The 13,323-nt window shown below is 37.6% G+C and overlaps 1 protein-coding gene across 1 annotated transcript in view; it reads right to left on the reverse strand.

The window, feature by feature from the left end:
* Positions 1-13,323, reverse strand: part of TNKS (tankyrase) — a 278,284-nt gene that overhangs the window by 133,892 nt on the left and 131,069 nt on the right. Inside the window, exons 4-5 of the mRNA XM_048846834.2 lie at positions 7,776-7,812; positions 6,842-6,917 (exon numbers count right to left, since the gene is read on the reverse strand). Coding sequence (XP_048702791.2) covers positions 6,842-6,917; positions 7,776-7,812 — 113 coding nt within the window. The remainder of the gene's footprint in view (positions 1-6,841; positions 6,918-7,775; positions 7,813-13,323) is intronic.

A 13,323-nucleotide genomic window follows, 5' to 3' on the forward strand; every position in this document is an offset into this window, starting at 1 on the left:
GGGTCAGGAAGAAGCAGCCTGACTCAAATACAGACAGGACAATTGCTGGATTTGAGGAAATAGGGGCACTGCGGCAGAGGGAGTAGAGTAGGACAAGAAGCCTGGTGGTGGGAGAATGGGAGCTGGTAGATGTATGGGGGGTGGGGGGGCAGACACTAGGTTGGCAGTAAAAGAGTGGATTAGACTGAAATTGGACGAGGATGGCCCTTGTGCGTGTGCACTATACATACTAATTCTTCTAGACGGTAGGTGTGCTCGGAGAACTAATCAGGGCTGTGTAGTAAAGGGGACTGGTCTCATTTGTTGCAGAGGCTGGAAGGTATGTAGTGAATGAGGCAGGGGGTTGCAAGAAGAGAAAGGATGGCCTCATGGTTAAAGCTATTAAATGCTGCCCTAGGGAACTGGGTTACATCCCTGACTCTGCCACAGAGTTCGTGTGATGCTGGGAAAATACATTAAACCAGGCTTTTCACAGGTGATCCCTGATTGTGTTCCCCATTTTCTGGGTGCCTGACTTGAGACCCTGGGGTCTGATTTGCAGAAATGCGGAGCATGCACAGCTGCAACTGAAGTCAATAAGAGCTGTGCTTGGCATATATAAAGTGTGCATGGCATTTTACAGACTAGATGATTTCCCTACTCCAGAAGGCACAACAGCTAAATTAGACGCATATCATAATTAGATTATAATGCTAACTACTCTGAAAAATCAGGCCCAACATCTCTTAAATTGGGCACCCAAAATTAGTGGATACTTTTTCACCTTAATGTGCTTGTGCCTCAGTTTCCCTCTGTAAAATGGGTATAACATCATCCCTCATCTCACAGGGAGTTGAGAAAATTAATTAGTGTTTGTGAAGGGCACTCAGGTACTACATGGTGATGAACGCCATGGAAAAGTGCCTGAGGAAATTAATAATACTGTCTTCAGAGCAAGGTTTGAACAGTGTGCAGTAAATAAGGCATGGGGCCACACACTGACCTATATGGATTAAACAAAATACAGAGTAGCAATTCATTATGTGTGCACTATCTATCCTTTCCACTGAATAAGGCAGGGGTCCTCTGGAAAAAAAGCATGTGATCAGGTAATCTTAACTCTGGCATTTCCTAACTTTGGAGTGCTTGGATTTGCAACCTTAATAATGTTCTTTTAATGTAACATTTTTTGTAATTTATATATAGAACCACAGGTGTACATGGCATTTTACAGACTAGACAACTACTTCCCTGCTCCAAAAAAGTGTAAATTTAAGTTAGACAGATATAGTATGAAAAATAACAAGCCATGTGGAAAGGGAGGAGCAAGACCCGGAAGACAAGGAGAAAGGGAAACTGCTCACGTGTGTGCGTATGCACTCTGTCTCCCCCTCAGCAGAGTACTCAGGTTCTCTTTCACAAAGAGTGTTTTAGTCAGCTTCAGGTGGAGTACATTTTAAAGGTTATATGGCCACCTCTGTGACCATGAGTGGACACTGTTTCTTAGGAAATTCTTGAGGTGAGGGTAGGCCAAAAGCGTTGCTTTCATAGCATCATTTCTCCTCTTTGCTGGCCCTGTGGAAAGCTCTCTGTATGCAATCTGTGGGAACTAGCTCCCTGAGTCTGTGGTGGGTAAAAGGTAAAGCTACGATTCGAGGTAGTCCCCCTCAAAAGGCAGCAAATATCCATGCTGAAGTTGATGCTGCTTCAAGCAGCGCTATCTGTAGATGAATACTTGCATCCATTTCTATAAGAGGGGTTAGAGATATGAGGTATCCAGCCATCTGGAAGGCACAGATGTGAAGGGACAGATCCTACTTGACTTGTCTCTCTAACCAACAGAATTTCTGAAAAGCATGTATACAAGGGCATATTTTATTATTTGTTTCTTGTGAAATCCTGCTACTATATAATGCTTTCAGTTGTCTTGTCAAGAAATTTACTATGTACAGCTTAGTTACTTGTGTAGTATCCTCCACACACACACACACACACTTACAAATTCTATACATATATACAAACCAATAGTTACACAAACTAGTTTAATGTGTGAGAAGATACTTCTGTGCAATATTGTTGTTTATTCTACTCTATCATAATAAAGCTCATAAATTATAGCTAATCTTTGGTACTGAAGATAACCACAATCTTGGGAGTGCTTTAGCAGATGCGTGTTTTTTTGTTTCATGTATTTTCTCTCTCTCTCTCATGTATTTATTTCTTTAAAAACACTTAGGAAGGTACTAATTCAACAGCCATGAATACTGAAGTTCTCTGTTTATCAAGAGAAAAAGTAATAGGCAGGCCTCAGCAGTGAGACCCTCTCCACAACATCCAGGTAACGTGTTTAAACCTTGACCTGGAGGGACCACCTCTATGGTAATACGATAGTTCATTTCCCCTGCCTGTTCAATCTTTGGCCTTTATGCTGAACAAATACATAAAAGTGGTGAGAGAGGCTAGCAGTGCCAGCTGTGATGCTATTTACGATCGGGACACCTGTCCACTAAGAATTGGACTCTTTAGGATCAACAAATTTCACAATGAAGAACAACTCTGGATCTTCTTTATGGTGCGTAAAAATTATACAGACAAAAAATGGGTAAACTATAAAATTATAGCAAGCATTAATATAAATTCTGACAACAGCTGCTAGAGGAAAAATGTTTGAGAAAACGTAAATAGTAGTTCTAATGCAACCACTCTTAGTATGCAGATTCTAAAATGTAAAGAGCACAATGTATGGAACCTACTGATGTCTTATGTTACACAAAAATAAAAAACAACAAACAAAAGTACAGAGGTTAGTGTAAGTTTTCTCACCTACAATTAAATTTGTGCCTCGCTAGTACAGGTGCATTAAAAATGTTAAAATCAGAGAAATACACAAGAGTTTTTTTTGGAAAAACATTAAGGATTGAAAAACCAGTCTATTATCTAGACAGTAAAACACTAAAAAAAACCCAGTCTGCTAGATCCTCAGTTGGTGTAAATCAGTGTAGGTCAACTGGAGTCAATGTAGCTACTCCGACTTACACCAGGTGACACACTAGCTCACAACAGTCCATGTACCATCAGCTGTAATTATTTGCACCACAGGTTCATCTAAACTTCTTCAGAAGTCCCACAAAATAGTCTTGCACTGTTAAAGGGCCCAAAACCCACACCCTACTAATACAATACTTTCAGCTGAACAACACTGTACTTATAAAAAATGCCTTCTACTTGAATTTCCAATCTGCACACTAATATTGAAAAAAAGAAATATAAAAGTCTCAAAATAGCCTTGTCTGTGGATTCAATTTATTGAATGGATTGAGTGGATTCAATTTATTTAGCAAACTGACTCGATGGTACACATTTTTATGATACTGACTACTATTACAAAAAGGACATAGTCCTAACAATTAACAGAACCATCTTATCCTTATCTGGATGAAAACCACCTGATTTCTTAGAATGCTTTCAGCAACTAGTTCTTTCACTGACAAGAACTGGACAAACACAGAAACCAATGTATTCTCTAAATGTCAGCATTGTTTACTTCTAACTCTGATGTGCGTTCTGAACCTTGGACTTAAATTAAGCTTTTGTGTTAACTCAAGTGCTGTCATACCATTCAAAGATGGCTACTAACCAAATGAGTAACTTTTTCCTTACATCTAATTTTTATTTCATGGCAACACAAATTCTAGACAGTATATTTCTGAGGGATCATTGGTCTTGTTGACCAAAGTCGCAATCCTACCTTTGGCCTCATATCAGTAGTGATGGGGCTCAAATTCTCAACCAGAAATGTGTTGTTGATTTGTGTGTCTTACTACTCAGCTATGACAAAACAGTATTTTATACATATTTAAATAATACTTCATCTAAACAGATCTGTCTTATCTTTTTAAAAACACAAACGGTGAGTTATATCTTTATAATAAACACATAGGGAGTACATCATAGATCCCCATGTATCAGGACAAAATACTGCATTACTGGAGAGAGGTAAATAGTGGTGTCCTCCAGGGGTCTGTACTGGGACGAGTCCTATTCAACATATTCGTAAATGATCTGGAAAAAGGGGTAAACAGTGAGGTGGCAAAATTTGAAGATGATACAAAACTACTCAAGATAGTTAAGTCCCAGGCAGACTGCGAAGAACTACAAAAGGGATCTCACAAAACTGCGTGACTGGTCAACAAAATGGCAGATTACATTCAATGTTGATAAGTAATGTACATTGGAAAGCATAATCCCCAGTATACATATAAAATGATGGGGTCTAAATTAGCTGTTACCACTCAAGAAAGAACTTGGAATCACTGTGGATAGTTCTCTGAAAACATCCACTCAATGTGCAGCGGGAGTCAAAAAAGTAAACAACGTTGGGAATCATTAAGAAAGGGATAGATAATAAGACAGAAAATATCATATTGTCGCTTGAATACTGTGTGCAGATGTGGTCGCCCCATCTCAAAAAAGATATACTAGAACTGGAAAAGGTTCAGAAAAGGGCAACAAAAATGATTCGGGGTGTGGAAGAGCTTCCGTATGAGGAGAGATTAATAAGACTAGGACTTTTCATTTTAGAAAAGAGACGACTAAGGGGGGGGGATACGATTGAGGACTATAAAATCATGATTCTTGTGGAGAAAGTAAATAAGGAAGTGTTATTTACTCCTTCTCATAACACAAGAACTAGAGGTCACCAAATGAAATTAATACACAGCAGGTTTAAAACAAACAAAAGGAAGCATTTTTTCCCCACACAACATACTTATGGAACTCCTTGCCAGAGGAGGTCGTGAAGGCCGAGACTATAACAGAATTCAAAAAAGAACTGTAAGTTCATGGAGGAGAGGTCCATCAATGGTTATTAGCCAGGATGGTCAGGGATGGTGTCCCTAGCCTCTGTTTGCGAGAAGCTGGGAATGGGCAACAGGGGATGGATCACTTGATGATTACCTTTTTTGTTCATTCCCCCTGGGGCACATGGCATTGGCCACTGTTGGAAGACAGGATACTGGACTGGATGGACCCTTGGTCTGACCCAGTATGGCCATTTTCATATGCTTATACTCTTTTTTAATGGGTCTTAAACTTAATTGCTTAAATAGCTTGTTCTACCAAGATTCAGAAGGGTTCAATTATTGACAACAACCCGTAATATTTAAAATACGGATTGTAGAAGTAAAACACTAAATTTTTTAATGTTTCTAGATATTGCAATTTTAATTTTTCTATTAAAAAGTTACTTGTTTCATTTAAGCAAACGTTAATCACATTTCACAAGAGCAGCCGTGTTAGTCTGTATCCGCAAAAAGAAAAGGAGGACTTGTGGCACCTTAGAGACTAACAAATTTATTAGAGCATAAGCTTTCGTGAGCTACAGCTCAAGCTCACAAAGGTTATGCTTAAATAAATTTGTTAGTCTCTAAGGTGCCACAAGTACTCATTTTCTTTTTGTTAATCACATTGATGCCTGTAAAGGTCTGTCGGCATATTTTAACAAACGAAGCAACATTCTAGTAGCAAACAGCAGGCACTCTGCAATGGTAAGGCAAGGAATATTTTCCCTATGAATAAAGTGGACCAGATTCTTGGCTAGTGTAAATCTGCATAACTCCATTGGCTTCAATAGAGCTGTGCCCATTTACCCCAGCTGCAGATCTGGGTCAGCAGTTTTATTACACTTAAAAAAATTTAAAAAAAAATAATAAAAAAAAGAGATTGCATTGAAAATACTTCTAAAAACAGTAAGAATTTAAAATACATGCTTTTCGGTCTGAAATACTTATTTACTGGATCAACTCAAACTCTTCAGAGTGTGATGTACAATTGCATGTGACAGATTTTCTAAGCTACATATATTAAGAAAATTCCAACATATACTTAAAAATAGCCACCAAAGTCTGTAAACCTAGAAAGCTAGACAAATCTGTGTCTGTTAACGTGAATGTCTATCATCATAAATCATGAAACCCTAAGGACATTAAGCATAGAAATTAAGTAGCCAGATGCACATTATGTAATTTACATGAACATATCCTAAAAGTCTTGCCAGCATTCTGCCTTAGTTGTCTATGCTCTTCCGTTCCCCTAATTCCAAATAATCCTTATTTTCTTTCATTCAGCATCCCTAATAAATAAAACTACAGCCAAGCCAAACAATGCAATGTCAAAGTTAAGAAAATTCAGTCAGTGCTAATCTCATTTACACACTGTCAGCTTTAACTGGCAAGGTATTAGGGCCTATGAGAGCCAACTTCCTCTACCGAAGAATCCCCCCCTCTCCCCCAAATGGGATAGCCACACCATGTAATGCAGTGGCTCAAACTTCTGTACTGATGACCCCTTTCACACAGCAAGCCTCTGAGTGTGACCCCCCTTATAAATTAAAAAACACTTTTTTTTATAATTTAACACTATTATAAATGCTGGAGGTGAAGCGGGGTTTGGGGGTGGAGGCTGACAGCTCGTGACCCCCCACATAATAACCTCGTGACCTCCAGTTTGAGAACCCCTAAGTATAATGTAGAGACAGTAAACGATCCTCTGTTCCTTTAGCTATTTTATTAACAGTCTAACATGTTACATTTTGTTCTTATTCTTGAAGACTCTGCCATCTCATTTTCTATACAACACAGTACCTGATATTTAAAAGAAAAGGCAGGCTCAAAATTCATGGTCCACTGGCTCTGTCCATCTGCCACAGCTGCCAGTATCAAGTATGGCAGCATTTAATTTTATGGTGAAAACACATCATTTAGAATTCAGCCGTATCCTCTGTCCTGGTTTATATATCTGCATTTCAGAGTGTTCACATTTACCTCTCTAAAACTGTAAAAATATTAAATAGATATTAACTTACTTTCCGCCCATCACTTGCATGGCAGTTCACATTTAAAGGAGTCAATAAAGCCATTAGTTTTTCTTCATTACCGCTCCTGCAAGGGGAGGGGGGGGGGGGGGGAGACATGTCCCTTTGTAAAAGATTTGATAAGAAGTTTCATATTAATATAGTGTATATTGCTATTCTTCAAAGCAGAGTGTGGAAAATATGTCAATTTGCAAAATATCTCTTAAGTGTTTTAGAACTGCTGATGAAATCCGAATATTCTTTTATTTGCTATTAAATCCACAGTAGATCATGCAAAAAAAATTTCTGAACGTCTATTTCTTCAGCCTTATAATAGGATCTTTCCTTTAGCCAGTTTTACTGATCTGCTGAAAGCCATTTTCTGAATTAGTAGTTAACTTATTCTTCAGATCACATGCCAAATACCACTATATATTGCTAAAAATAACATTTTAAAATGTTATTGAATGGGAAATTACAGTATAAAAATAACTGTTTTACAAGCTGTCAAAGAAAAAGAATAAAATCATTTCTAGAATATTAGACTGAACTTTACACCTTTCGCTCTTGCTTCTCTAGGCTGTGTTTTGGTAGGAAACATTTTGAAAATAAAGCTTTCAGATGGTGAAACAAAAAAGGAAATACTCCAACAACATGTAATTTCCACCTAAAAAGGACAATCATTAAATGGTAAATAGGATTTCTAGCAGCTTAAGGCAAGAACTCAATTAATATTAACCTTATAAGCATCATATTGGGTGATTTCAATTAAATAAATAGACTTTTCTATTTATAACAGACTAAGTCCAAAGAGATTTATTCTAATAAACTGGTTTATCTGCATCATTTCATAGAAGGCAATGCAAAACATTACAGTTTATAAAAGCCCCTTTTCCTCATCTCTTCCCATCACCAAAATATGCTTTGTATTCTAAGCAGCACTTACCTAGCAGCTTCCAGGAGTTCGTCCTTCTTGTATTCACCTAAATGATTGCAAAATATCATGCTGTTAGCATTTGGCAGAACACAGATTAAGAAATGCAATGGGAAGCAAATACAGAATTAAAACAGAGAAGAGGAGAAAAAAAGAGCCCACACCCTGCTGGGTGATGGAGCTGTGACGTTAGCCAGCTTGTGAAGGCAGCATCACCAGTGCCTTGGAGACGGGCAGAAAATTGACACAGCTTCTTATCCAATCCTCAGATGAAATGGCTTTCTTCAGACAACCAATGAATGCTAAATCTTGTGTCCAGAAACACATTCCCTCTGATAACAGTATGCCAGCTGAAGACAATGTCCCCGCCCCCACTTTCCTATTCAGTAGGACACAGTATACTTGTGAAGCATAATAAATTCTGAGACAAAAGCAAGGCATTATGGCTCTTTAAAAGGTACAAATTACCAGTTTCTAAGGCAGTTTATTTTTGAAGTTCAATATTATTATTCAAGGTCCTTACAAACAGCAATGGCTCGTAAAGGCTTAGAAAATTCCCAAAATCAGAACTTCTGAAACCTTTTCTAGACTTCAGGAAAACCATACACTCAAAATATAAAATATACCCCAAAAGGCACAAACTCTCTGAAAGTCGTAGTTTCGAACTTGCATTTAATTGCAGCGAGCATGTTCTTAAATCATAAAAAAAAAAAAAAAAAAAAAAAATCACATGAATGGTTGTGGTACACTTTAAAAATTGAATCTCCTGAATATTTTAAGTGAAAAGAGCACACGGTGAAGATGAGCTGTTCTGGCCCCACCGCAAATGAGATGACATTCAGTGAAGCTCAATCACAACTATACATGTTAATTATAAATCTAAGCAAAGTTATATTCAGAATTAGGAAAATTCACTTTTAAACATCCTCAGCAAACGCTCTGAAAGTAGGACATTCCAGGAACGCTTAATGCAGGGTTTGGAAAATGTCCTAGACTCCTACTAGCCAGAGGATTAAAGCAACCATCCAAAGGCAGATATGAAAAAAATGGGATATAGCATTCTCCTGCATGAGTGAGGTATGAAGGCAAGGCCCTGCTGAAAAGCCTACTACCACCCACATTTATTTATACCAGCCTCTGGTGAAACTCCTGTTAACTTCAATGCGAGCAGTCAGACTTACACTGAGCACCTGCGAAAATCCCACCCTAGGCAGCTGATAAGTAGGAAGATGCCAATCAACATCCCCTAGAAGAGTTGAGTTCTTTTTCTCCCTCCCCAACCCAGATCCTAACTGTTGGGAGAAGAAGTGCTTGGGTCATCTTCCCTTGTGAATAGCTTAGTGTCTATTTCTGCCATCGCTTTTAGCTTTTCCAACCAGCAGCAGAGTGAAACGGACACAGTTCTTTACACTTTCATGGCTGCCTATAGGATTCTGAATAGCAGCAGTGTAATGGACCAAGTTGAGTTAATTACAAAATTAAAATCACCAGCAGGGGCACTGAAGGTGACTGCTTGATTTAGGAAAACAAGATTAGAGTAATTTTTGGAACATTCACAGAAACATGCTTGTAAGGAAGATTTGAACGCTGGAAAAAAAAAACCCAACAAAAAAACAACCAAAGGCTAGGTCTCCCTGCTGCTCTCCAAATTCACCCAGAGAAGTTTCCTAGTTACCACTGGTGAGGGGATTTTTTCAAGCCACAACACAACATATGCCTCATTCTTAGCACAGTGTAAACAAAACACTGGGCATAATTACAGTACTTCTAATCAATGCAGAACCAAAAGCGCTGATTGACTTCCGAATCAAATAATTTACATTTTGTTACACAAATAAAGCAACAATGACGAAAAAAATTCTGGCCACTAGAAAAATGGCTTGATGCTGTTTGTTATTATATCATTTCCAGCAGTGACTCTTAACAGCCCTACTCAAATGGGGGGCCCACCTTGCAGATTGTGCGCTCTTCATCAGTGATGGCACAGCGCCTACCACAAAGGAGCTCCAGTCCTGACTGGATTTATAGTCGTACCCAAAGGTCCCAAAGTTAAATAATATTTTGCTAGATGCTGTTCAAACAAGAGCCCTCTCTCTGTCCCAAAGAGCTTGAATACAATGAAATATTTCTAACAGAAAGAAATCTAGGATTAGGTAGCTTGATTTAACTAAGTACATGAATTATTTTTAATAAAATCAGAGATATTTACAGATAAAAGAGGTCTTGATACCAAAACCAAGACAAGAGAGTCTTAAAATTTGTCACAGCTTTCCTGCACTATGCATTAGGAAAAAAATTCTCTTTAAATGAGTGCAACTTCATTGTTCTAAAAAACGTATCTAATCTGAATGGCATGCTTTGCCATGAACTATGATCCAAAAAAGAAGTAAGCACTTGCTACACCAATTTGTATAAGAAAACCTGGACACAGACTGCACCATTTGGTCCCATGTATATAATGATAAATATGTTTGCAAAGTACTTTTTTGAAGAATATACATACTCATGTTATTAAACACTAAAGTTTAGAATTGAAATACAAAAACTCAGACCATCCGCCTTGCAAATTGATTTTTAAAAATTGTAAGAAATGGACAGACTTGGACCAAACAAACAAATTAACTTTGGGTAGGCTGAGATTTATGGCTTCACACAGTAATGCTCAACCTTCATAAGATTTAGATAGTGGAGCATGAGTTGCTCTTTCAAATTCCTTAGCAATTCTCAGCTTTGGAAGAAAGAAAAATTCCTTCCAAGCACAGTGTCAGTGCCAATGATCTTGACAGCACGTACCAAGGTTGAGAGTATTATAGTAGTTAGATTCTGATAGTAAAGACAGGAATACAACATAGCCTGACAAATACCGTGCTGATCTCCAATAGGGGTCATCTTTACATCATTTCCACCCATACCAGTGGATTCAGCCTTTTGTTTATATGCTTTACGTTGATGTTATGCATTATCACTAGAAAACCCCCAAAACCCAAAGCTTTTATAGCTAAACTCATTGAACCACCTGGTAGCTACCAAACCCCCAAATCGCTTCCCAGGCATTTCCAGACGACAAAAACTGCAGTTCTTTGCCAGGCTATCAAGAGTTCCATTTTCTTCACAGACATCTTCTGTTATATAATTATGGCTTACAATACAAATATCTGAATCATACTGAAATTTTGGGAGGCAGCATAAAGTAAATTGAATTATATTTCAAAATAAATGCAAGGAATAACGGTCCAATCATATTATTTTATTTTGATATTTAATTCAGGCTTTTAATTACTTGAGGCATCCGCAGAATTTTATAATTAAAGCAGAATACAGCACAAGAGTGCCGCAGAAACATGAGCCAGAACTTCCTGAATACAATTTAGTATCCATACCTTGGTGTCCAAAGACCACTATCTAGTGGCAGCATAAAACGGTTTCTTTTTAAATGCCACATCCTAGAGAATATCAACAAAATGAATCAGTCTTCCAGAATATTTCATCGCCAAAACAATTTTAAACTTTTAAGCCAAACAATTAAAACTGCAGCTGCAGAACTGCCTGTATGTATGGGATACGATTGTAGTGCTCTCTGGTGCCTTTTCAGTGAAGATGAGCAATTCTGGCACCTAACAGGTCTTTTCACTTAAAAGAGCATACTGTGAAGATGTGTCCACTCTAAGGGGAAAAATGTTTTGTTTTGTATTTCACTGCTGCTAACGCACTGTAAACATGTTAGCGTGGACAAGGCAGTTGCAGTTTTAACATGTTAGCACTAGCTAATAACTACAAATGCCTTGTCAACATTAGGATTATACCATGAGTTAGTTACCACGTTAGCTTTTTCCACTGAAGAAAAGCTCTTAAATCCAGATAAAGACTAGCAACAGATCAGTTATGGATGAAACCAGGCAATTACAGTCAAAGAAAACAGCAATGAATGATGGAGAAAATACATGGGTTAAAATGTTTTCTAGGAATTGAAAAATTAAGTGGGATTAAAAAAACATTAAATATGTATAATATGTTATTGCAACTATATACCACAACCATGCCATATTACTGAAAGCTTAGGCCACTTTTATGGTCAGATCTAGTCCCATGTATAAATCCCTATTTTAATTTTGTAAACATAAAGATGAGTACACTGTGTAAGACACCAGCTCATTAACATCTGAGAAAAAGGATGAGGAAAAAAAATTCCTGTCAAATATTCAAACCAAAATAAAAAACCAATATCTTTTTTCCTTTATGTTGATTTTAAATTTGAATAGTTTTCTTTAAACTAAATCAAAGTCTGAAATTCCAAATAATTGAAATGTCTGTATTATTGCACATATTTTAATGAGAGTTCATTTTTGAGACATTCAAACAAAGATTCAGAGTTAAGCATGCAGCCATAGGCCACAATCCTGGAATGAGATCCATGCACATATAGCCCAGGGAAATCAATTGCTCTTGTAGATTCAGGACCTTCCCATTTCCCGAATCTGAATTCTCGATTTTCTAATGTTGCAATAAAGATGACTTTGTTTTGTCTTTTAGCAGCATGGAGTTGATCACTTCTGTGTGGTTTGTTACAGACAAGCATATTATTGAGAATATATGATGTGTTGGTATTATAAAAGGATAAGATTTTTCAAACTTAGATGACTAAAGCTGGACTCCTCACTCCACAGTAAAGTGCTTTCCTGAATTAAGGGCTCTATTTACAAGCTTAAGCACACACACAAATTAAATGAGTGCTTAAAGTCCCACTGACTGCCCCAAACAGGAATAATTTCCTGAGCCCTGACCTGATTTAAAGAGGGGCTGAGCACCCAAGAGCGTTTACATGCATCAGTGGGAGTTATTGAATGATAAGCCACTTTTGAAAAATCAGGGGGTGAAAATCATGGTCTCACTGAAATCAATGGGAGTTTTACTTTTGACTTCAAGAGGCCAGGATTTCACCCCGGGTCACTTATTTAGGAGTCTAAACACGGAGTAAGAAGTCTCACTTTAGGCTCCTATTTTGGAAAATCTTGGTCTAAGGTGTTTATCAGTGACAGTTTGGAATGGACACACTATTCAAAAGTGCTGAAGCTACAAAAGAGTTATGCAGATCATTCCTAAATGAGTGATGATAAAACTTTCACACAACTCGTGTATTCGGTATATCATATGTGACAAAGTATTCTAGAAAATTTTCATGACGTTTTTAAAAGATTTATTGGGACTATTGTTTGTGTCTCTCTACCTGTAAATTAGCCTTGGTTACCATCAGTCCAAAAGCACAGAGCTTAGAGAAGACATAAAAATATCTCCAAAAAAACCAGAAAAGGCAATAAACTTTAGAGTCCGATATCGCAGGATCTTGCAGACCTAGATGCAAGTAATGGGCAAATATACATGCAGCATTCTTTTAATGAATGTTAGTTTCTTAAAACAGCTTTCCATAGATTCATAGATATTTAGGTTAGAAGGGACCATTATGATCATCTAGTCTGGACCTCCTGCACAATGCAGGCCACAGAATTTCACCCAGCACTCCTTCAAAAAAACCTCTCACCTATGTCTGAGCTATTGAAGTCCT

Source organism: Caretta caretta, chromosome 4 (genome assembly GCF_965140235.1).
Source record: "Caretta caretta isolate rCarCar2 chromosome 4, rCarCar1.hap1, whole genome shotgun sequence".
NCBI lineage: Eukaryota > Metazoa > Chordata > Testudines > Cheloniidae > Caretta > Caretta caretta.